Source organism: Cupressus sempervirens, chromosome 10 (genome assembly GCF_028749045.1).
Source record: "Cupressus sempervirens isolate cs-2001-9-10 chromosome 10, ASM2874904v1, whole genome shotgun sequence".
In the NCBI taxonomy this organism is placed as follows: domain Eukaryota; kingdom Viridiplantae; phylum Streptophyta; class Pinopsida; order Cupressales; family Cupressaceae; genus Cupressus; species Cupressus sempervirens.
Genome location: NC_143127.1, coordinates 687,678,230 through 687,705,214, shown reverse-complemented (window position 1 = coordinate 687,705,214; position 26,985 = coordinate 687,678,230). Strand labels below are relative to the sequence as shown.

The 26,985-nt window shown below is 33.2% G+C and overlaps 1 protein-coding gene and 1 long non-coding RNA gene across 6 annotated transcripts in view; both read right to left on the bottom strand.

Moving 5' to 3' along the window:
• Positions 1-26,985, bottom strand: part of ATSUV3 (ATP-dependent RNA helicase) — a 232,967-nt gene that overhangs the window by 144,002 nt on the left and 61,980 nt on the right. For 2 of the 5 annotated variants that reach the window (XM_089803964.1, XM_089803966.1), the window contains exons 5-8: positions 10,652-10,757; positions 5,359-5,441; positions 4,631-4,753; positions 3,846-3,923 (exon numbers count right to left, since the gene is read on the bottom strand). In XM_089803964.1, the coding sequence (XP_089660090.1) occupies positions 3,846-3,923; positions 4,631-4,753; positions 5,359-5,441; positions 10,652-10,757 (390 nt within the window). Of the gene's footprint in view, positions 1-3,845; positions 3,924-4,630; positions 4,754-5,358; positions 5,500-10,651; positions 10,758-26,985 lie in introns of all 5 variants that reach the window. The other 3 variants (XM_089803965.1, XM_089803968.1, XM_089803967.1) reach the window with 2 other exon arrangements.
• Positions 13,055-13,809, bottom strand: LOC149535708 (uncharacterized). The gene is made up of 3 exons (XR_016358051.1): positions 13,716-13,809; positions 13,360-13,436; positions 13,055-13,187 (listed from the first exon to the last, which is right to left on the bottom strand). It is a non-coding gene; the product is annotated as an uncharacterized LOC149535708 (long non-coding RNA).

Here is a 26,985-nt window from a genome sequence, read left to right as displayed (position 1 = left end):
AAACATGATGTCACACACATGGACTTTTGAACTCACTCTGAATATCAATCATTAGAGCTCCTCATCCAACATTGCTTTTGAAGAGGTGTCAAACTCCCTCTGTGTCTAAAATAAATCTCCCATTTCCTGCAACAACTTTCTCAAAAAAGACCAAGTCAAATAACTCCTTTATACCTTACTTGGTAGGAGGTAGGTCCCTACCACCCAAAATGTGTGTGTGTGTATATATATATATATATATATATATATATATTTGTACTTTAGTTTATCCAACTAAAGCTACCAAACATTAACAGTCCCTCTTAGCTAGAGATGATAAACAAGATTTATGCACAATATGAATATCATATTACCTCAACATAAAAAAGTGGATTTTGGAATGTCAACTCATTTGAATTCCCAGTTTATTGAATGCCTACTCATTTGACATTTGAAAGTCAACTCATTTGACATTTGAAAGTTAACTCATTTGACTTTCTACTTTCTTGAATATCAACTCATTTGATATTTGAATGTCAACTCATTTGATATTTGAACGTCAACTCATTTGACATTTGAATGAAATTATTGTAAGATCGTCACCTTACAATAACTTCTGCAAATACAAGTGCTAATCATTTGGAAGTTGTCACTTCCTCATAATGTACTCATGGGATAGGCCCATATTAAAAACATGATGTCACACACATGGACTTTTGAACTCACTCTGAATATCAATCATTAGAGCTCCTCATCCAACATTGCTTTTAAAGAGGTGTCAAACTCCCTCTGTGTCTAAAATAAATCTCCCATTTCTTGCGACAACTTTCTCAAAAAAGACCAAGTCAAATAACTCCTTTATACCTTACTTGGTAGGAGGTAGGTCCCTATCACCCAAAATGTGTATTTACTTCCTTTATTCTCCTTCAGTCTATTGTCACTATATTCACACGTGGCGGATTACCTTCACCCCAATATTCCTCCCATCACCATTTTCACCTTTTATGTCTATTTTTGTGTGGGGTCCATGTTTGTTTGTTGATCGAGCAAAGACACCTTGTTTATGTTTATGAATATTGCCTTAAGTTTTGGGCTTCACACACACCTTTCAAAAATAAATTATTTATAGCTCCCTTATGAAAATATTGATGGATGTACGACTGGTCATATTTAGCAAAAGAGGTCCAATTATTGTTCACCATTTACACAGGTTCCAAGGTATGTAGTTTGGACGACAAATTACCAGTTGCTTCAATCTTGATTCGGATATTCTTTTTCTGCAATGTTTATTAAAAGTAAGACTACTAGTTATTATCATTGTCTGAGTGGATACAACTTTTTCAACCAGACAATGATCTTCTTGCCATGATACATGTCCCTGAGATTCTTGACCAAGAACAATTGGACACATTGTGTTATGCCCATGTTTCATAACAGGGCATCCAATTTCCTTGGCATCAATGAGTTCTATCAGCGGGCAAGCAAGATCATACTTCAGTTCACCATGTTGGCTATCTGTCAGTTGAAATGATTGGCAATGATCTCCAATAGAGCCTTCATTCACGGGCCCAAACTCTTGTGATTTAATATGCATATCTTCTTGCAGTGAAGTGAGGCATATGACTTCTATGAAGAACATTGTGGCTGTCTTGTTGTCTTTGAAGGCCGCCATGAATTTCATGGTGATATAAGGCAACATAGTATGGGGAGTTGACAAATCTGGCAAAGTTTCTATCAAATATTCTTAATGTGTAGCATCCTTCACTAGGTGTGAAGAGAATTCCTGATTTACTATGACATTTGTATTGTCTTCATTACGCTATTAATGTGATGTTATAACCAATGTGGTTTCTCATTCAATCCTTCAATCTATGGTTTGTCATACTCTATCTAGAATAGTAAACTCATGAGCTATATTTGCAATTTCATTTTAATCAATTGCAGTCTAGCTCTAGTACCATGTTAATTTTCTTGGATCGCTGGAAATGTAATGGCACTGCCATTTTGGCATGTGTTTTCCAAATTGCAGCCATCTCTCTAATATAGGATGAAGTATGTACTATGGATAGACATGTCCCTTCACGGGACATGGCTATTCATTAGTATCTAATTAATATAATGACAAATAAATATCTCATATAATTAATATATTAATATAAATATTATATCTCACACTTACATATATAATATATATGTTTGCACTATAGTTTATCCAACTAAAGCTACCAAACATTAACAATTTACCTCTGCTAAAAAGATATATCAAGTAAACTATAACATGCCCAAAGAAATCATCTGAAACAACTCTTGAAAACATCTTTTTAGCAAATTGAAAAAACGAAAGACTTCAACAATTACTTTTGTCATATGCATTGCGGTATTTGTGTTAGTGAGATTTAAATGGCCTTATAATGTATTCTATTTTCCTATATCATTTTTCCAGTGGTAGCATGCTATGACCACATGATGTGCATAAAATGACTTCAGGGAAAGAACAATCACTTCAAACTTCATCTATAGACAACAATTAAATATTCTCCGACACGTTAATTATATCAAATTATTCAACTTATATCCAATGATTCTATTTCTCAATATGCTCACACTTAAAGTTTTAAACTTGGAGTTCAATTTTCTCTTCAAATCAATACACACATATATATAAGCTGTCATACGCATCATATCATCAATATATTAGAATCATACCTATTAATGCTACTAGAGACTTACATTCCCAGTTTCTTTTTACTTGAATGCTTCCTTCATACAAGACTGCTTTATGGTAGATAAATTTGGAAGTAAATAGTCTTCACCAGAAAATGCATTAATTGCAGAATTAGATATTGTTTTGACTCAAGTGTCGCAAAATGCAAGCTATCTGCACCAAGCATTGAAGAGCATTTTCCAAACCCTAAAAGATCTCTGCACAAATAAAAACTAGGCAGTGACCCTTTTAAGCATAATGTTGCCTATCTGATATTTGTACATAAATGAAGAGACTGAATCAACATTGATATTCCCCATTTTCTTCATAGGAAGCACCTTTCTCATAGCTACCATTTCCACATGCATCCTTCGGTGCTCTCCAGCATGGAAACAACAGCAGACAAAGTACTTGCAACCATGGCAAATCTTGATATCTATAGTGCCCAATAACTTTAATGCTCATATAGTAGTAATCATCTATAAAATTTGCAATGGTGCAGTCATGTAGCACACTCAACGATGACAGGTGCATGCTTTACCTGATTCATTACAAACGCTGGATCATAAGTTTTTGGCCTATCACGTCTTCTATCCCATTGCGCTTTGGTGCAGGCTGCCACCTCTCACACTCACACAGGAACACGAACTGAAAGTCACTCTGAGATCCTGATACCATATGATAGAAAATGGTATAAACTTGATTGACGCATTCGATGAAGGCAGACAGGCAGACATTTATACAAACAACAGTTTAATCAAATGTAACCATTATATCAACTGTATAATGAGTCATGACGACCTTTGAGGTACCAAACATTGTATTCCACTAACATTTTTTGGATTTCTTTTATCATTACTTTTCTTTAACAGTGTACTTTTAACTTTCGAGATCATGCATAGTTCAGTATATCAGACTAAAAACATATAAAACTCTACTAAAGATTACACTTTGAGAATCTCTTGAAATGAATACAGGTTAAAGCTTATTTGTCTGAAAGAAATTAGAGCTAATTGGAAGATAGAAAAATTTCAAAGAAAAATGAATATTGACAAAATTATAAGGAAAAGACGACTATTAAGTAACACTGATAATAAATTAGGAACAATTACTACAATAAATGTCATTTGTTTAAACTAATAGTTGTACAAACTGAACATACCTGTCTTGCACGTGTCTCAGGTGGCAATGCTCCATACACTACTGAACATAAATGTTTCTTTTCAACTTCAATTTTTTTCTGTTCAGAACATTTTCCAAAAATATGAAATGAAAGAGATTATACAGAAGACAAGCTCTACCTATCTTTACTATTTCAGCATTAGAATTATAGACAAAAATGACTATCAATAATGATAGCACCAGTGTTACTTTGAAATTATTTACTAGCCATCTGTGTTTTAGTAATATGAACATCACAAAGAAACACTTCCAAGCCCACAAACTTAACACCCAGAAGAAATGAGATGTATACTTGAGTCTAATTCTACAACCAGTCATTCATCAACTTTCTATTCACTTAATAAAAAGGATAAACATACAGAAAAAACATGGCAGCATCTACAGTATGAGGAAAGGAGAAAATAGAAAGGCAATCTTGTATGAATACAAACAAGAAAAGAACGAAATGAATTTTGCAGAAAGCAGCTTCATTTTATTTCCTACACAGATATCGCTCACATACAAAATTTAAGATCAGTAACAAGTACGGATCTTTTTTGAAATGGTAATTAGAACTAATACTACACAAAAGGGAATCAGAGTTTATTGATCAGCATACAGTCAATGCATTATTTCCAACTGTAACTTTTCTAAAACTAAAACAAGTTGCCTTTTCTCCTACCCATTTAATTGAAACAACACTTCCTACCACTAACTTTTATCCATGCTTTGAAGCCATAATCCAGTAAACTTCATCTGATACAGCATGAATATCTCCATACTTGCCTTTAAGCGATAGATTTCTTCTCGGGAGAATGCAACAACACAATCTCCTGTGCGAATCTCTGACAATGAATCTAATGGCCTTTCCGATGGAATTAATGGAGATAGCCTATCATAGTATTCAACCTGAGTGCATCCAAAAATCTATAAATAGTTGAAAATATTAAGGAAAGACATTAGCTGTCCAAAACATAGTTTAGTTAAAATTGGAACAGCATTGAAAAGCAATATTTATCAAGACATATAAGTTTTCTATTGATAAGGAAAATTGCCTGAAAATTGCTTTGTAAAATCAGTTAAAATATTGAAGCAGACAAAGAATTTTTGATGTGGTCAGATACCAACAACCTTACAGCTAAATATGGAGTTAGAAAATCAAGAACTATACAACATCAAAAACTCTGTAACATTTGAATCCCCTATGATAACTAATAAATAATAATTAAAGAGTCTCAAGAACTTTGCAGGTGTAGAATAATAGTTAATATTTACAAAAAAAATGAGGCAATTTAATTTCTTCCCTGTATGAAAATTAAAATCTAAGTCAGTTTAATTTCCTGTGTGTCCACAGCTTCGCTTCAAGAAAGGAAATAATGTTTTCAACTTCAAGAATGATAAACGAGGTTGGCGCTTGTTAATTTATGGAAACAGGAATGAAAACAAAGAGCTATAATGGAATCTGTTAGAAAATTCTACTAAGACAAGAACAGTGGAAGATCCTACTTCATCACCTGGATAATATCGTCGGTAACGCTAAGTATTTCCTGAATAAGAGAAACAGCAGCCGGTTCCCCACAAAGATGTAACTCATCCGCTGGAATTCCAAGCAAGGCACGAGTAAATGAGAAACCTCTCGTTTTGCATCCAATCATCTAAACAAGAAATAAAAAAGAACTTCAGTATGTAATTCAGTCAGTGTAATTGAATTTAACTTTCAAAGTTTCCTTCGCAATTACCCCTTAGACGAGAAAATTGTCCAACTTTGCAGCAAATCTATGCACGCATATAAAAGAATACTTGAAAATGTAGCTCATGTCCCCAACTAAATGTACAACATTTAGAGAAATTCAAGTAGTAATTAGAGGCAGAAATAATGAATCCTTCATTTTACAGCCAATCACCCAGATGTACACAAGAACAAGTAAACTTCCATAACATTCTTTATCTCCTTGGAAAAGTATCTTTAGATGTATGTCATATACACATTGAAGATGTGCTTTTTTCATATGTTAGAATGGAAAATAACTGTCTTCTGTTCATAATTTTAAACAGATTTAGGAAGTGACATACTCAAATAAGCTAACTCAGATCATCAAGATTCATATTCCCTTTCACATATCTAATTGCAGGAAGGTGACTGGAGACAACACTGCCACAAGGACAGCATTACAAGAAATAGAAGATGGAGATTGATCGAAGTTAAATCTAGAAAGCACTCTTAATGTTACACCAAACTGCTCAGGCAATGGAGCAAAGTATCACCAACAACTTTACTTGGGAAACAAAGCAGCTCTTAGAGAATTTTCTAAAAGGAAAGGATGTTTTGGGGGAGCTCCTGTTATGTACTTAGTGTTTAGCACACGTGTTATTTGTCAACCTAGTCAATGTCTAGGTTTACCCTTAGCAGCACAATGGATCTAGTCGACAGGGTGGGTAAGGCAACACTGGATAAATATGAGTGGCAGCATTTTTTATTTCAGTTATTTAGGAGACTGCACTGGAAAACTTGTTTACTATTCTAATGTTCTATGCTATAAGTTATTAAAATAATCTATTTTCCATAAGCAATTTGAGCTATCATTGAGAGAATTTGATTGTAATTATGTTCTTGGCTAGACCAGTAACCTAACACACCAAACAAAATCAATACATAAGCTTCATTATAAAACTTGGAAAATTGATGCATACTGTGCTAATTCTAAAATTGGTAAATGCAAAGCTAATTTGACTATGTTTCCAAGCCATAATGCAGCAGTGGTTAGGGGTGATTGTGTCAGCCCCTCAATGAATTCAGGCACATCAGGGACGGACTGACACCCTGTGCACCAACCAAACACTCGTAACAGCAATGCCTCGCACTTTAAAACAATGGACTATTGGCATGCAGCATAGGACCAACTTATTAGAATTTCCGTTTCCATGCCATAATGTGGCAGTGGTTAGGGGTGATTGTGCCCAACCCCTCAATTAATTCAACATATTAGGGACTGACTGACACCCTGTGCAACCAACCACTTCTAACAGCAATGCCCGACACAAACAATGGACAACTGGCCTGCAGCATTGGATCAACTTATTAGAATTTCAGGCACTCAACACACAAAATCAGACATCAAAAATTCAATCCCACAACTGAAATAAAATGCATAAATGGTGGATATAGTAGATTTCATAATTGTAACTTATCTAATGAAGATCATATAATAAACAAAAATATCCAAGGAACGCCCTTTTAGGAAAGAACCCTGTCAGAAATCCAATGTTGTACATTATATTAACTGAAAGCAAAGATTAAAAATTAAAATGCAAATTTCTGCACCTTAGAGCTTTAACCCCAAATTTTAAAGGAGTTCCAGTAAAACTTGGATAACTGCTAGATAAGGTTTGCTATTGACATAAAACTAACCAAATGATTTGCAGACATTCAGAAACTAAACAGATGATTTACAGCAATTCAGAAATTCCTATCAGGTAAATGATTTAAATTTGATATGCTGTTTCTTTCAGACTGGAATGGAATGCGTTTTGCCGAAATATGCGAGAACGAATATTTAGTGATTCAAAAGAAAACTATGATATCTTACCTTTGATCTGTTTTGGAGACAAACAGATCTTGTCAAATATATGTGTGTGTGCGTGCGTGTGCACGTGTGTGTGTGCGTGCGCATGTGCACACATGCGCACGTGCATGTGCATGTGTGTGTGTGTGTGTGTGGGAAGAATTATTGTTTGAGTGATTCAGCTTTGTCAAAAGACATGCTTGAAAGAAAGCTCATGGTTTTGGTTGTCTTCAGGAGTTTGATGGTATATTATATCTTTAACGTGTTTAAACTCTTGCTTCTGTCTGTGATGCCGTTTGAATTTGTAAAGATATACTTCTGTCCACATAAGGAGTCAGCATATATATCTTTAGAACATATTTGAACTCTTGTTTATCAAGCTCTATATCTGCCACATGTACAAACTGTCAGCAGTGGTGGTATTCAGTGTTGGTTTATGGCGACTGATCAGGAAAGTATTGTACACTTGCCATTTATTGTGTGGTTTGGAACAACGGCCCGGAATAAAATTTTGTGGTTAACTTGTCAAGCTTTTCCAAGTTGACTCGTCAAGCATTTCTCTAGGTTGACTCCTCAAGTATTTATATGGTTTACTTGTTGACCAACATTAGTAAACCATCTAAAGAGCTATAAATAAGCGCAATGTAATGTAAAATGTATCAAACTGTAATTTTCTCTCCGTTGGATAAGAGGATTGGACCCTCTATTAGGTGGACATAGCCTAAGATTAAGTGAACCACATTAAATCTTTGTGTCTTCTATTCTTCTTATGTGTACTTTATTCCTTTGCATTATTGGTTATTTTTGCATGTAATTATTACATATCTGTCTTCTAGTCCTAACAAGAGCTTTGGAGAGCTGGAGGCCCTGCCTTGTCAAGGGTTAGAAGCTATGGGAAGGAGGTGTTACATCTTAATTTTTGACCTCATTTGAAATATAGCCGTTGAGGTTCACATGAAGTCAGTTGGCAGTTTAATTTGTTATAATCTAGCGAAATGGTAAGATAGTTATTCGTTATGGTTTCAAGTGAAAATAACATGTTAGTTAATCACGAATTCATGAAGACGGTTAACCATTGTGATTATTTATAACTAGCAATCGCACCTTAGTGTGCAATAGGTACGTCGTATTTTGGTTAAATATATTTTTTATATAGTATTAATTAAATTAATATAAAGACATTAGATTCTTCAATCTATATTATTTAGAGTAGGCTTTGGATTTAACTATTCGAATTTTATTTAAGTCAAATGATGTTTCAAATCATACTTAATGAACCACCATTGAGAAATTGTATCATATCTATCTTTACTTCTTTCTTCCAATCTATCTCTCTCCCTTGTTTGTATCTCCTTACCTTTCCCCGCCCTATCTCCCTAAATACATATCTTTTCTATCTCCCTGCTTTGTCTCTATCTCCTTACCTCTCCCCATCCCCTCTGCCTACATATGTAGGCTTTCTTTCTCCCTCCTTTGTCTCTGTCTCCTTATCTCTTCTCACCCCCTTTCCCCTTTCCTACATATGTATCCTTTCTATCTCCCTCCTTTATCTCCAACTCCTTACCCCGCCTCACCCCCTCTCTTTACACATGTACCCAATCTCTCTGTATATCTATCTATCCCCCTCTTCCTCTTTCTATTACTTGTCTCTTAACACCTTTCTAATCTCTCATTCTCACCCTCTCTACCTCTATTTTTTTATCTCTCCCTCTCCTTGTCCCTCTCCCTCTCCCTCTCCATCTATATGTTATTAATTTTACGTCACATATTCACTCTAATTATATCTCACTATCTATCACCACCCTCCTCTTTATACATATCCTATTAACATTATATGTCCCATATTCATTTCTACTATGTAACACATTATTTCTCTATCTCTCTCTTTCTCTTCTCATACATATTTATCATGCATATTTATCCGGCTTTCCATATATCTCTATATCTCACTCTTTCTCTCTCCTCCCCTCTATATTTTGTATATCTCTACCTCCATCTCTAGATTTCCTCTTCTCATCATCTATACTTGTTTGTCTCTAGCTTCTTTCTATATGTTTGTCTCTTTATCTATTTCAATAACTATCCCTCTCTAGATTATGAAAAGTGAGGGGTCTTTAGTAACTTTCTTTATCCTATTGTATTAATAAATGAATACTGCCAGAAATGGAAATTTGTAACTGTAATTTTTTTTCCCAATATTCTCTCAAATGAAGCTTCAATTGTTTCCAGCCTTCGTCCACTCCAACCTTTATCTTCTTCCTCATAAATGAATTGTCTTTGTCAACTTCTTTGTTGCCAGATTATAAGCACAATTTCACTTACACTTATTTGCAAGACCACTTGCGTATGAATGGAATTCATAATGCGTAGGTCTAAGTAATAGAGAATTGTAAGTCTAAGATAATTATAGGAAACCGTGTGACAAAAAGAGAGTAGTGTCCTTATAAAGGACTCTAAAACACACTGAATGCCTATATTTTAAGCTAAAATTTACTAATCAACTAAACAATCAAACCAGAACTTTAATTATTTGAAGTCCGAAATTTTGAAGCAAAAGATACAGTCGCTAATATAATTTGTCGAGGATCTGTGTAACTCTCTCTGAGAAATGGGAGTTTTATACATTCTCTCTTGACAGGGCGTTGAGACCTAGCCAAAGTGTGAACATGTCTTTACTGCTACTGCTGCGTCTTCTTTCCAAACATTTCCAGATGCCCCTGATCTATTGATTCCCCCATTACTCCAAATTTAAAGCTGCAAAAAACTTATCACAGCAAGCGTATAAAGCAACAAAAAGACCCACAGATTTGTAAGTTAAAAAAGTTTAAGTGAAGTGAAAGAGTATGTTGGAATGAAAAATTTCACTTGCCACGTACCTCAAGTCAGTCAGGCAAAATAGCTATAGATATGGTATATTTTCATGGTTTGACGAGGGTTTTTTTTCTATATTGGTCTTCCACAAAATACTAAATTCTATGAACTAAGGTGGGCCTCATCTTCTATAGCACGTCAGATATTTGCGACTGCGTACATGGAGCGGCGGGAAGACATCCATGGAGGAGGGAACGTGGTTTAGGGGATACGCATTGAGAACAATGATGTGGATTTAGTTTTTAAAAAGCATTGAAATCATCTATCCCATCTAATGGCACAAATGACTCTGATGGTCGTCTACAGCTATGAAACGATTTCAACCATTGATATATGAAATTAGCTTCGTGAAGTAGGGCTATTAGGTCCTCACCAGCTGCTATGATGTTTATCAAGATGTAAAATGAGGTGCACGCTCTAGCGGTGGAGTTAGTGTTTGAGCCATCTTTCTTCATGGCGATCTTGAAGTTGCAAAGTACCTATCGCATCATAAACAGTGAAAAGATAAACTAATATTCAATGCATCTGACATAAATTATTTCCAATAGGATCACATTATAATTCATTCAAGGAACTTTGAACAAATATAGAGAATTGATTTCCAATAAAAAATCACTAAACCTACTTTATAGATCATCATATATTTTTCTTGTCCTCTCATTTTTAGTAATAATGATTTAAACTGTTAACCAAAATGATTACCTAAACCAAATACACAATCAACGTCCTAAAAATTAAAAATTATTAATATGGGTTTTGAAAATCTACTCACTTAACTTATGCCTTCACTAATTTGTAATATAGTTATGACAACAATAAAAATAATAATTGCTTCGATTGTCATAATCTAGAAGTTAACAGGCTTTAGTCCACTAACTCATTGTTAATTAAGCAAAGATTCAACAATTAGTAATTTAACCTAAAATCTGTTGCATTCATGTTCAGCAGGGCAGTTGCAACTACGACATCTGACATCATTCTTTATGCCTCTATGCTTCAATGAATGCTCATTTCCTAATCCAAAGCTCCCATTTTGGAATAGGCATGGGATGCCAGAATAGATATTACATAATGTATCCTTATGCCTTCCAATTCCATTGTATTGACTGGTTTTAAAGACTTTCAACAAATCCATTTTGTATATGTTTTGCAATCATAGAATTCCATGAGATGAAATATCATGAGGCATTTTGGCAAACTGTTCATATGCTTCTCATCCTTCCACATTTCTCTTACATGCCTACCAAAGCAGACAAAACTTCTCTATTCAATGGATGTCCACTCCCCCTTTGAAATCTCCCATTTTAGCATGGGCAACGAGGATAATGACAAAGGATGTAGAGTCTGGCTTTACACCTGCTAACTGAATTTTCTTGAAAGTTTCTAAATCTTTTTCATCAAATCCATTACTCTGTGTATATCCTGCAATAATTTCAGTCCATGATTGGAAACTTCTTTCAGGCGTTGTGTTAAACACATTGATGGCAGGAAAAAGTCTGCGACAAACACCCAATCAAAACCAATAAAACGTAAACACGTGAGATGGTTTGGATGGTAGTCTTTCTCTGTCGATCACCGTCTCTTGTCAAGTTTGCAAAAACAAGTCTTCAACAGACGTGCAATCGTCTTGTGGAGCTCACGATAGAAAGCAAACGTCCAATAAAATCTAATCAAATATGAACGGACTAGATTATTTCTTTGTTTTGGAACAGTCATGTGTCAAATCACATCGATCAACACTTAACAATACTTCAATGGTAGTTATTGTCTCTCCACGATTGTTGACCGTCGGATGGAGAATTTTGCTCCTCACATTCAAATAGGGAACGCCTACAGCATAATTAAATAATTTAACTGTGGAGAACTTTCCTATAGGAAGCATGTCAAAGGGGTGGAAGCAGAAAAGAATTAGGCAAGAGCATCACCATCACTGAGCAAATGGGTTGAGGACCTAGCAACTTGAAAAATAGAATAAATCTGTGGGACCCGCATGAGCTATTTTAATAAATAATTTAATTTAAAACGTACCTCTAAAGAAGTTAAATAATCTTTTTTATCACATTATATGTCTATATACGTGCATATAAATATAAAAATGATTTTGGCAATTTTATAATTTAATAATTTAATAAAGTGATGTTCACATATACATATAAGATTATAATAATGTTCAAAATATAATAACGTTTGAATTATAATATTCGAACTATGATCTTTCAACTCTATTCTTTCCATTTTTTCTTGTGTTTAACCAATTAACACTTGGCATGAAAATTGAAATAATATTTGGCAATTCAAATTTGCATAATCTTCCAACCTTTTATTCATCTTTCCTTCTTTTTGTTTTAATTGATTTAATGCTTGGGAATTCGAATGGCTCACTATTATCTTTGAAAACGGAGGGAGCCAAGAAGTCACCAATAATAAGCAAACTGAAACAGTGATCACTCCTACGCATAGATGTATATTTGCGACATAGAAAAATCACTCAATTGAATCCATATAGGATTGAAAACAAAGAAATACAATATGCCTGGGTGCTAAGAAGAGTTGAAATTGATGCCCAATATTGAAGTCATCAGGTGCAGCAAATAAAAGTAACAATCTCACGGAGGTGCTATCAGGAGTTGGAACTATTAGAATGCATACGTCTACATTAATTGAAAGCAAAGATGGTTTGATGTTGTCGGATTTATATATATTTCATTCACCCCCACTATTTCCTTACTAAATATTCATTTTTTAGTACTATTATTGTCTCTGAATGGTATCCGACCTTCACTATTTTATTGGAGTTGGGGAAGAAAAAGAGAATCCTCCGATCATAGCAGCATCATTCTAACCCAGCCTGTCGTACATGTCCCATTTTCACTGAAGATTTATGTAGTATTTTCCTATTGTGGATTTGCCTGCAAGCAAACCGAAGAAAAGTTGAAACAAATCGCTTAGCAATACTCCAGAGAGTTCTAGATTTATGACAGGTTATGTGGTAGCCATTCCCATTAATTGTTATATTCCTTTGTTATTGTAAAACCATTTCCATACTTATAGCTAAGATTATAACTCTAGGAAGCTGCTTACCATTAAGCATAGTAAATAATCCATATCATCATGAGTTGTTATTACTACTCGTCATCAAGATCAGGATGGTAATATTTCTGCATGTTTCAAAGAATTTAATATTTCAAATCACAGAATGTGAAAAAGCTGGAAGTACATAATCATTCATGTTCTAAGCTTTTATCATTTTCCTTTTGTTTTCTGAATTCCATAACAGCTAAACTGTAGTTACAATCATCGGATAAAATCTCTTTGGGAAAAGTTGTTGAAGTTGCAATAAAATCATGATAAGAATCAATGATATTTCTGCTAGTTTTTAAGAACATAATCTTTGAGACACAATTTGAGATAAGCAGGAACTTATAATATTTTTTTACCAAGTTATGGTCAATAGAAAAAGCCGGTTGCTCTGAGACTTCCAACACCTGGGAATTCACTGGCAAAAGTGCCATGGAATGGTGAAGAGGTGAGGAGTCTGCAATGGCTTAAAAAAATAAAAGTCAGATATGATACAATAATTCTAGAATAATGAATAAATAATAGCTCATGCATAATCCTGTTATTGTAATCTACTGCTGCCAAGTCATATGGTGTGATATAAACTAGGATGCCCAGTGGATGGCAAGATGACCCTTGTTTATTCTAGGTAGGTAGAGCCTTTCTCGTTAGAGATCGTGTGCAGATAAGATTTGGTCCGAGGTTGGGTGGTTAAGCCCCTGACAATGTTTCACCTCTCCATAAGTTACCGGACATGCATCGGACAAATATAAGTCATACATTCGATTGGTTATCGAAAACACGTATTATCACTTTTATGATTAATATGCAAGAAGGTAAGATTAATTGAGTTATTTCATCGTTACACCTAGATGCAAGAGATAGATTTATGGATTGTTTTTCATTTATATGAATATCGAATATAAGCATATTTTCTAATCTTGAGTTACTGCCACAGTTAAGTAATTGGAAGGAAAGGAATCTGAAGCCCAAATTGATTGAGTGATAACTGGAGCTCTAATTGAAACCGTGGTTTCGGAAGCCTTATTTGAATCAGTGGTATCAGAAGCCCTAAGTGAAACAACGATATCCGAAGCCCTAAAAGACCCAATAGAAATTGATGCCCTAATGATTACAATGGTAAGTGATGCCCTAATTTTATATGGTGGTATTTAATGATAATCATCTTTTGATTTTTGAATTAACAATATTGGGTGGAAGTCGTGTTGTGATAATGTTATAGTGGTATTTGTGGACTAACCTGGGTGGTTGCAGAAGCATCCTTAGTTTGCTTTCGATCTCAATTTTCATGTTATGTGGATTTCAAATTCTGAAGTAAATTCATTTGGATGGTGTTTTTAGTTAAGAAATTTTGTTTAACTGATTTTAACCGTCAATCCCTTTCATATGAACAAAATTGATTTAACTATTTCCCATGAAAATGAAGAGATAACTGTATTCTTTGAGTATGTTAGTTGTTAATTACGACCCGGGAAAACCGGATGTTACAGGAGGTGGTAATTGTCTTTGCACAACATATTCAGAAGAAAGAATAGGTGGGGAATAGTAAACGACCCGAGAAAACTGGATGTTACAAGAGGTGGTAATTGTCTTTGCACAACATATTCAGAAGAAAGAATAGGTGGGGAATAGTAAAAAATATGATATATGGATGTGTTTGATTTGATCATCTTGTATATTTGATTGTTGAGGTAGAACATTAAATTTTCCATTATATAAAAGGTAAAGTAAAATTTATTTGTAATTTGTATGAAAATAAATCTATATTACATGAAGAATATTAAATTTAAAACAATATATATAATAGAAAAGAACTTAGAGAGTGATTAGTGAAACTAAATAGGAATAAATTGTTGCAAAAACAATTTAACAAATTAAAAGATAAAATATTTTTAAAAATGAATAACATCAGAATTTTTCAAAAATAAATTTTATATCATAATTCTTTAAATTAAATGAAGAACAATATTAAAAATTTTGATCATTAATATATAATTAAAAATACAATTACAATAGTTTTTAAAACTAAACATTTTTCAAATTAAATTAAGAATACTATTAAAATTATTAATCATCAACAAATAATCATAAATATAATTACGATATTTTTTAAAATTAAAATTACATTTTAAAAAATATAAGACTATTTGTCCTCAAATTGTAAGAGTGTTAAGTAAGTATTGTAAGAGAAAGTGGTAAGTAAGTACAGTTATTAAATAATTATAATGGGAATAAAGATTGTCAATGTTGAATGCTCTACAAAGCTTAAAAAAAGGTATTTTGAGATATGTCGGTGCAGCGTGAACTTCCATATGTTTGGAAATCTATAGATAATTCGATGTGCTCACATGCAAGATATTTTTTCTTTTTTTTTTGTCTTGGAAAATAAAAATAACCTCCAAGATAAATACTTCTAGCCAATAAGAAAAAAGGAATATATTTGAGAAATTGATTTTAAAAATATTACTGAACCTAACCTTAAAACTGTCAATGGTATTTGTCATATCAATTAATTGAAGGGGAGTCTAGTGAAAACATTAGTTTTTTGCCTATATATAGGCAAGGACTAACAAGTGGTATAGATTGTTTCAGTTATCCTCTACAGGAAAGTCTCATAGTTGAGTGGAAGTTATGCAAGACAAGGATAAGCTAAAGGTCGAGAAATTTGATGGGCAGAACTTTCAGTTATCGAAAATGCAACTAGAGAACCATCTCTATCAGAAGGATTGATGGTGGATGTTGGGAGGAAAATCCAAGAAAAAACTGAGTACGTCAAATGCGGACAGGGATATTTTGGACAAAAAGGCACTTGGCAATATTCGGTTATGATTGGCAAAATCGATGGCATTTAATATTACAAAAGTGAAGACAACTAAAGAGTTGATGGAAACTCTAGCAAGACTTTGAGAAAAGTCTTCCACTTCTAATAAAATATTTCTCATGAAATGTTTATTTTATATGAAATGGTAGAAGGTAGGTTTGTTATTGATCGTTAAAATGAGTTTAACATGGTCACCAATCAATTATCTTTTGCAACTTTTATAAATGTCACTTTCAATCAAGAAATTAGGGCTCCTTTGATTTTGTGTTCTTTGCCTGAAAGCTACAATGACTTGGTAATGGATGTTAGTAATTTTGTTTCTAGTTCAAATACCCTAAAATTTGATCATGTTGTTGGTGTTGTTTTGAGTGAGGAAATTTGTAGAAAAAGCTCAAGTGGATCTACATCAGGCAGTGTTTTGAATGCAAAAAGTAGGGGCGGATCAATGGAAAGGAAACAATTCTAGGAATCCTAAAAAATCATGAGGAAAATCAACAGGCAAAAAAACTCAAACCAAAGGACTAAGATTGTTGGTATTGTGGGAAACTAAGTTATAAGAAGAAAGATTATTGGTCTCGGAAGAACAATGAAGGAAACACACAAGGAGGAGATAAACAGACAAATGTGGTGAATAATAAATTTGAAAAGGATGTTTTGCTTCTTTCCCTATAAAATGCAGATGAGTCATGGGTTTGAGATTCAAAGGCTTCATATCATGCTACACCCCACAGAAGTTATTTTACTGATTACGTCCAAGGGGATTTTGGGCTAGTTTATTTGGGAGATAATGAACCCTGTCAAATTGTTGGAAAGGGCAAAATAAATAATTAAGTTACAAAATGGGAATCATTGGCTACTACAAGAGGTAAGGATTGTTCCAAGGTTGAGAAGGAATTTAACTTCAGCACAGCAAGTAGGTGATGAGGGTTGCATAGCTAAAATTAATGGTAAAAACTGGAAGGTTTCAAAAGGTTCCTTAGTAGTAGCAAAAGGTGTGAAAGTAGGCACCTTATATCTTTGTACAAGTCATATTGTTTCTTCTACTTTAATTGTTATAGAGAAAAGTTGTTGTTGTTGAGCAAGAACATCAAACAGTCATTGTAGATTCTAAAACAATACTATGGTACAACAGACTTAGGCACATCGGTGAAAAAGGTATGAAATTAATTCATTCAAAGAAAGTTTTACCTGGTCTAAATTGTGTCAATGTTGATTTTTTTGAAAGTTGTGTATATGCAAAGCAAAAGAGAGTTTCTAAAGCCTAGGAAGGAAAAGAAAAATCAGAAGGTAGAACTTGTGCATATAAATGTATGGGGACCAGCAATTATGGATTTATTACTTTAGAAATCTTATGTATTTCAAAAAAATAAAATGAAAAAGTTTGGGTGAGAATGAAACTGGTAAAAGACTAAAATGTCTCGGATTTAATAATGGTGGGAAGTACTACAACAAAAGTTTGAAGATTATTATTGCTCTAATGGTATTCATAGGCAGAAAATTGTTCCAAGGACTCCACAAGAAAATGGAGTGGTTAAACACATGAATAGGACAATAATGGAGTGTATAAGGAGTATGTGGCTTTACGCTAGAATGTCATTGACCATGTGGACAGAAGATGTAAACACTGATGTTTATTTGATTGATAGAGGTCCCTTTACTCCTCTAGGTTGTGATTTTCCAATGAAAGCATGGAAAAGCAAGAAGGTGAGTTGTTTTCTCAAAACCTCTGGTTGTGAAGCATTTGCACATGTTTCTAAAAATAAAACCAAGTTGGAAGCTAAATCAAAGAAATGAATGTTTGTCGGATAGGTATTGATGAATTTAGCCAGGGACTTTGGGATTTTGAAAATCATTAAATTGTAAAAAGTAGGGATGTCATAGTCAATAAGAAAGCGTTGTACAAAGATTTCTTGCAATGGCGACGGCATGAGAAGAAAAAAATGATTATGTAGTGTTGGAAGATACTCCAAAAGATGATGTTCCAATAGTCCCTCTTGCTCTGCAACAACAAATACCCAAACTCCACTGAATGTTAGATGCTCAAGAATGTTAGTAGACCTCCTGAGAGGTTCTCTCCCTCATTGTATTCTAATTTATTAACAAACGTTGGTGAACCAGAAAGATATGATGAAGCTATGCAGGTAAATACAAAGTTTCAATGGGCATCTACGATGTCAAAATAAATGGACTGCTTGCTAAAAAACCAGATTTAGGCATTTACCAAATAAATGGATTTCTAGGTTGAAAGGGGAGGAGAGAGGTAGCAAAAGATATAAAGTCAAGTTAGTTGTAAAGGGATTTGCATAATGAGAGGGTATTGGTTTTGATGAGACATTTCCTATAGTTGTTAAAATGACTTTTATTTGTAATGTTTTAAGTATTGTGGCTACTAAAAATTCGCATTTGGAGCAACCTGATGTTAAAACAACTTTTCTCCATGGTGATTTGGAAAAAGAAATATATATGGAACAACTACAAGGATTTAAGGTCAAAGGTAAGGAGAATTTAGTGTGTAGATTGAAGAAAAAATTATATGGCTTGAAACAAGCACCTAGGCAATGGTATATTAAATTTGACAACCTTATGACTAAGCATGGCTACAGTTAGTGTCATCCAAACCCGTGTGGCTATTTTAGCAGGTTTGACAATGGCAGCTACATTATTTTATGTTCATATGTTGATGATATACTTTTAGCAAGGTCTAACATGGATCCCATTAAGAGGCTAAAACAATGGTTAGCACATTCTCTTGCTATGAAGGATTTGGGGGCAGCAAAACAAATCCATGGTATGAAAATTCGTAGAGATAGGAGGAACACAAAATTGATTCTCTATCAGGTTGATTATGTTGAAAAGGTATTGCAAAGATTTTATATGACGAACGCAAAACCTGTCAACACCCCTTCGCCTAGTCAATTGAAATTTACTAAGGACATGTATCCAAAGACACAAGAAGAGGACGATAGAATGTCAAAGGTACCTTATGCTTTAGTTGTAGATAGTTTAATGAATGTCAAGGTATGCACTAGACTAGTTGTGCAAGTCGTTAGTAGGTACATGGGTCATCCTGGAATTTAACATTGGAATGCAATGAAATGGATTTTCAAATACTTAAGAAGTACGTCTAGTGGCTATTTACGTTTTAGAGAATTCTAATACTAATTTACAAGGCTACGTTGACTCTGATTTGGCAACGGATCTAGATGCTAGGCGGAATACTATAGAATATGTATTTACTATTCGTCGGATAGCAATGAGTTGGATTTCTCAATTGCAAAAGGTGATTGCTTTATCCACTACAAAGATAGAGTATGTTGTTTCTATAGAAAGCAAAGTATGTTGTTTCTATAGAAAGTAGAGTATGTTGTTTCTATAGAGGCGGCTAAGAAGATGATATGGCTACAACTTTCCATGAAAGGATTGCGATACTCATATTGAAAACAATTGATCAATTGTATATTGTCTTTGATGTTACACAAAATGTCAAGTGTTTGCCGAGCTCACTCAGGTGATGAAGAAAGTTTCCAATATCAGCCGAGCATTCCAAAGTAAACCAAGTTCAGAGATAGCATGTGTTGAGCTTCACTCGAGCACCAAAGCAAAGTTCCTGAAAGACAATGTCTACTGAGTTCACTTGGGCACCAAAGATGTTACATCCCAAATTTTGCCCTAAATTTTAAGTTTGAACATAGCTGTTGGTTTAATAAAACAATATCATGTGAAATTGAGTTAATTATAGTCATTTATTTCTTCATATCATGTAAAAATGAGTTAGTTAATTATAACCGTTGTTTATTTCTTCATAATCATGTGAAATTGAGTTAGTTAATTATAACCGTTATATCGATTTATTTATCATATGAAAGTGAGTTAGTTAATTATAGTCGTTGTATCAATTCATTCATGATCATGTGAAAGTTAGTTAATTATAGCCGTTGAATATATGATGAACATGTAGAGCTAGTTATTCTGACATTGATGAAATCCCTAATGGTCACTTGATGATTTTTTTAACAATTTATAAATCTTGAATTGATGTCTTGGTGAGAATGTTGTTTGAGTGATCACAGGAAGAAGACTGAAGAGAGAGGGGAAGCAATGCTAAACGAGGTCATCGGAAGGGGATGGTCAAATAGTTCAGTTATCAGAATCGACAAGTTGACCTAAAACTATTTTGGCAAGCTTACTAGGACTTGGCAACATATTTCATGGTGGAACCGCATGAGCTATAAAGTAAAAACATTATAATAATATAATGTAAAATAAACATAAATTCTTACCTTTAAGGAATTATCAAATATTAATATTATTTAATTATTATTTTACATTCTCAAATATGATCATATGTAAATAATAATAAGATGACACCATTACATTATAGATAATAATCCAATGATGTCACCCTATCATTACGTACACATAAGCATAGAAAAAAAATATTATAATAATAAAATAATATTAATTTTTAAAACTCCTCATTTTCTTTCTTTCTTTCTTTGCCTCCTTTCTTTTTAGTCAATTGATCGCTTTCAAATTAAATCTTGTAACTAAAGGTAGCCGTAGAGACAGGCTTATTCTATATTATGGATTTCCTTAATCATCTGTCGGCATTCATTCTTTCTCCCTCGACATTCATATTCTTTTGGGCATTCGTACTCCTTTGTGAGGTATCCTCGTAATTTGCAAAGTCAACTCGATATCTTACTATGCTAATAGACTAAGTTCCATCATACCACGGGTCTCAGAGCATGTTGGCACATTCATTCCAAACACAAGGCTCTTTTCAGACTTTAGGGCAGAGTCATGTAAGGCATTTGTTACAAACCGTGAACCCTTCTACACTCTTTTTCCTGTTAAGTTTGGATACAAAGTTTATTCCTTAAGCCATTAGTTTTGATCATCTACTTCCTTAGTACTAGCGTGTGATGATATGACACTGAAATTATAAAGTTTGTTTTCTTTTTCTTTCTCTTATATATATATATATATATATATATATATATATATATATATATATATATATGTAGAGCTACCCTGAATCATTTTTGGATCCATGACAAGAAAGTATATCAACCTAGTTTAGAATCAAATACATCCTGAAATAATTATATTTGAGCCAATGATGTTTAGAACACCAAGGAATTCACAAGGCGATAATGCTAGAATATGGTGAAGAAGGTGTGAAAGTATCTCTGTGAATATAAATTGATAGCACCTAGGAATCACTGGCTTGATGGCGTGAAATAGGTGAGGAGGTGTAGAGAATCTGCAAAACAAGAAAGTCATCGGAATAAGATAAATAACATGATAAATAATAACATTAGCTCATGCATGTTCCACTCATAAGAATGTTGTCAAGCCGAGTGGTGGAGATTGGGTTTGTCGACCCACATTTTGAAATCCTTGGCCAGGGTGGAATTAGGCAGATTTTCCAAACAAGTGATCTTTGTTGATTGTCCAAACGCTTCAGTTATCTTGACGAATATTGTTGGACTTCAACCCACCCGATTACTCTGATGGCTGGACTTATGAACATCCCAAGCCTAACCTCGAGGTAGGGAGGATCATTCTATTTAATTAGAATAAGTGGAGATAAGTAATGGTCTGCAATTAGAAGGTTAAGCCTATGTCAATGCTTCTCCTCTCACCAATGCCAGGGCTTGGACAACAAGTAAAAGAAGTTTCACAAATTACATTGTATGTTCTTTACACCTCTATATGTTTAGTTATTTATTTTCAAGATGAAAGTTATTTAATTTACAAATAGTTTTTTTTACAAAATAGCTTTTATTTTATTTAGATATTTCTTTTCAAGAACATTTGTTATTTAATTTCAATTGAATAATTAGAAATAGATAATATCTCAATTTGATATTTCTTTTCAAGAACATCTAATATTTACTTTCAGCTGATTATGAAGTTAAATGTTAACATCTCATTTTGTATTCTCGGAAACTCAGTAGAATATGTAACATATATGTAATGTATATTGAAAAGAGTTTTAATTTCAGTTTATACCGTTGATGAAAATCATAGTCATATGAAATGAAATAGGAAATCAGTTTAATTCTAGATTAGAACTTGTTTAGGAAAATCCATATGTTACAAAAGAGAAGTTCGCAGAAGTTTAGTGTTAACCGAGCTCACTCGATTAACAAAGGAAAGTTGCCATGGAACCAATGTTAGCCGAGCTCACTCAGTTACCAAAGGAAATTTACGAAGTTACAGTAACCAAGTTCACTTGGTTAACACAAGAAAATCATTTCAAAGTTAGTGACTACCGAGCTGATTTGGCTAACAAAGGATTTTCTTGTTTTGGCATATTGAGTTTTATGAATTTGTTTGTTGGCTCTAGCCAACTGAAGAGATGAATATTAATTATTTTGAGTTGTATTCAAGCTAACTTGACAATGTATATGATATAAGTATAAGGTCAAGTTTGTTGAAATAACTTAAGATCATTTCTACAAATGTACTTTTCATTGCCATTGTAATTGATGATTTCCAAATGAAGATTTGGATCTTATATATGTATAATATGAGAGGAGGAGACATGTCTCTTCAAGAGACATGAAGAGACATGTCTCTATAGTTAATCACCATTTAGTTTATAAATAACTATACGCATATCTCATCTTATATATATAATATTAATATATTAACCATATATGTAATATAATATTATATTATTATATTATTAAATAATAATATATAATGCATAATATATATAATACATATTATATTACATATATCACATATATTATATATATAAGATATATAATGCATAATATATAATATATATTATATTACATATATAACATATATTATATATATAAGAATCACCAATAACAATTTATCTAAAAAACATAAACACAGATTAATATATCAAATAATCAATGTTTTACTTCTATTGATGCTAAAACATTAACACTCCCTCTTTAGCAAGTGAGAAGTAAAACATCATTAGATTAGAATCAAAATCATTACGTAATCAACACAATGTGTATTAAAATCCTCTTAGCAATATGAAGTATTTCCTATGATCTCCACTTGCACTTAAGCAATGTTTAGAGATGTCCATAGTGATTAAAATTTTCATGATCTCTACTTGCACTAAGCAATGTCTAAAGATGTCCATGACACATTTGCAGTTCATGATCTCTACTTGCATTTAAGCAATGTCTAGAGATGTTCATGACACACTCATGATCTCTACTTGCACTTAAGCAATGTCTAGAGATGCCCATAACACACTCATGATCTTTACTTGCACTTAAGCAATGTCTAGAGATGTCCATGATGACAGGACTATCATTTGTAAGATCGTCACCTTACAAAGATTACCTTCTATTCGTTATCATGGTGTCCGGCAGATTCCAGCCCAAAGAACCATGATAACAGGCCTATCATATGTAAGATCATCACCTTACAATGATTACCTTTTGTTTATATATGCCAATGAAAGATCGTCACCTTTCGTTACATATCTGAAACAGCAATTATATAATCAGATATAGATTGAAATCAACATATCAATTTTTACCTTTGAAATATTTCAATTTAACATTTCCCTTTAGAACTTCTCCTTATAGAGAAGATATCATCCATAAGGGATTGCATCTCAAAATTTCTCCCTATGAATATAGATCCTGGATGTCAGGTCCTCTTGTTACTTCCTTAAAAAAAAAAAAACTCTCTTTTCCCAAGGATGCTTGACAAACTCATCACTCCCTCATGATATACGTAGGAGTAGGCCCATCAACATCATGCAGTCACCCACATGGATTTCTAGACTCCCTCTGAGTATCAATCTTCTAAGTTCCAGCATTGCTTTCAAAAAAGTGACATACTCCCTCTTAATGTAGAAGAATCTCATAATCTCAATCATCAAAGATACTTGCATCAAGAGCCACACTTTTTCCATCTTGATCATCAAGGTCTTTGGAACTACTATCATTAGATTTAGTCTACCCAATTTCTGGTAGCACGTGTAAAGTACCAACTTTTTTTTCTTGTAAGAACATCCTCAAACATAAAGGAAAAGATCAAGGCAGATAACCTTTATAGTAAGTATAGAATTACAAATAAATGAATAGATAAATATAAAAGATACAAGTACTTATCTACCCATGAGGGTCATGGAATATCTCCTTTTCTAAGGATGGTTCAAGTGGGAACGAAACATTGCCTATTATTCCCCCCCTCAATGTGAAATTTCTACTCTTATATCGTTGAACACTTTTATATCACATCAAATTTGACAACTTCTTCCTAAGTACCAACTTGTTCTTTTTCATTCATTGAAGCTCCAAACATTCATTAAGCTTAATAGTAGAAACTAACACAACCTCATCCACAATACGCCGATATCTTGATTGAGTATGATTGTGCCACTTGAATGACTCTTCAACTCTTACATCAAGTTTTGTTAATCAAAGAGAGATTAATAGATAGTTTAATTTAAAATCACCACTTTCATATGATGTACATAAAGGGTAGACCCATTAAGATCACATAGTTGCATGAATTATAGTCCTCTTAACTATTACAATTTTATCGATCACTGCAGATTCTATCACAACATGGTTTACTCCCTTTGAATCAATATGATCGAGATCATCGAAGATTGACTAAATCACATTCTCTATCTTCTCCCTCTGAATCTCAATTTTCCTCTATTTTTGCAAGAACATTCTCAAAGGAAAAGATCAAGGTATATAGCTCTTGGTTGTATAAATCAGAATGTCAACATGCATGTTAGTAATTGAACTCATGCCCATTACCAACAACAACATAAATGATTATAACATCTCTCTTTATTCTCAACAACAGAATTAAGATAACACAATACTTAGTTTCTATATATATGACTTTTCCCCATATGACATATTCTCCTCCCATTCCATTTATATTTCAATAACAATATTAGTACTTCACATTAATACTATTAACTTCTATTGTTTAACATATTTATATGTGACAAAATATAATATTAAACTATTAAATATCATTAAGATATTCTCCTTATAAATTCTCATTTATATACATATCTATATAAAAATGATGTATAAAGAAGACTTAAAATGGTAATACAACTTTTATACTTACCTCCCATTTTCTTTTATCATGTGTCGACTACTCTAATCAGATGATTATGAGATGGATTTTTAGAAGTATTCCATCTAACATATCAACTGGATTAATTATGATTCAATATATACCAATGTTGAGTGTGAGACCCAATGGTTTTTATATATTTCTACATAATAATATAAGATCATCCCAATATAATATTGATAAAAAAAATAAAGTACTTTGAACATATACGTGTGTATATTCAATCTACTATGTATATACTTTAATCTATATTTTCAACATAGCATTTGTTTATTTAAAAAATAATTTAATATTCACTTAATATTTGTTACATAAATTCACACTATTCCTTTTGTAATATAAATAATCAATCAAAATATAATATACTCACATAATGAAAAACATTATATCAAAAAATTAAATTAAATCAAATGCCACATATATATTCAATTATAATATCTCATATGATTTTATGTTTTATTAAACATAGAATATAAAATCATTATTACCATTAAAGCATACCTGATTACTTACCTTAATTCGCTTGGTATCCAAAGTCTTTACCTTACTTGATATGTCATTACTTTCCTTAAAAGGTTGTCTTTTGTTTTTGGTATGACCTCTTGTTGTATGGTGTTGGTTCAAGATCTTCACCATAGTTTATATTTCATATAACTTAGAGTATATTTTATTCATTATGCCTCTCTTTGTATGATGTTGACTATTCCAATGAGAGGTGGTCGTAGGCTACTTTGACCACAATACTACTCATGTGCTCCCTTTGTGATGTACTCCATATTAAGGCGGCCTTGTACATACAAAGGGTGATGGATAATCACCTTTCCAAATGTTGGTTCAATTGCTTGATATACACATAGTGGGTTAGATTCATACACTTCCTTATCATTGTCTTTTCCACATGTGAGAGACTTCATGTCTTCCACATAAGAAACCCTTCTCTATCATTTCAGCGTGAACTCAATTCCTCTGACTTCGTCCAATGATTTGTTCAAGATCACTTTCCCATGTGATTAGTTTCATTTTCTTCATAGCGCTAAAAACACCTGACGTGACTCTTATGGTCAAGGCACTTCAAGTTTTGATTTGTAGGAAGTACCAATATAAGTTTCAAAAGGGCAGTTGATTCCTGTCCATGCTTATGGCAGTGCGCATATTAATAAAGTGCGAATTTCAGAAAATAAACCAAAGCCCGTTTCTCATGGTTGATAACCCAAGCGTAAGAGAGGTGGACTTCACAAATGACCCTCAACTGCAAGTGATCCCCAATTCCCATGGTTGAAGATCAGATTGGTAATGCAATGTGGTAATTTTCATCTTTAACCTAGAGCCTTTTGTAGTAGCCTAATTGGTCTGCTTGAGTAGAGATAATGACTAATGCTCCCAAGTCACATATATGTATTTCCATGTCTAGGGCATGAATACCCATGTGGTTTTCCAAACAAGGATTACATTCATATGGCTAATGCTCAATAGTTCAAAGATGAAAGCTTTTATATCTGTGTTGGAGAAGTAGCCAAGCACACATACCAAGTTTCTATGCTTCATATTGCCTAAAATATGCAATTCATTTTCAAAGCTATCGAAAGTAGGGCTCTCAAGATCCACCACTTTTACCACTACTCTCGTTCCATCATATAAAATGCCCTTGTACACTTTACTCATTGAGCTCATGCAGAGAATATTTTCGTTGC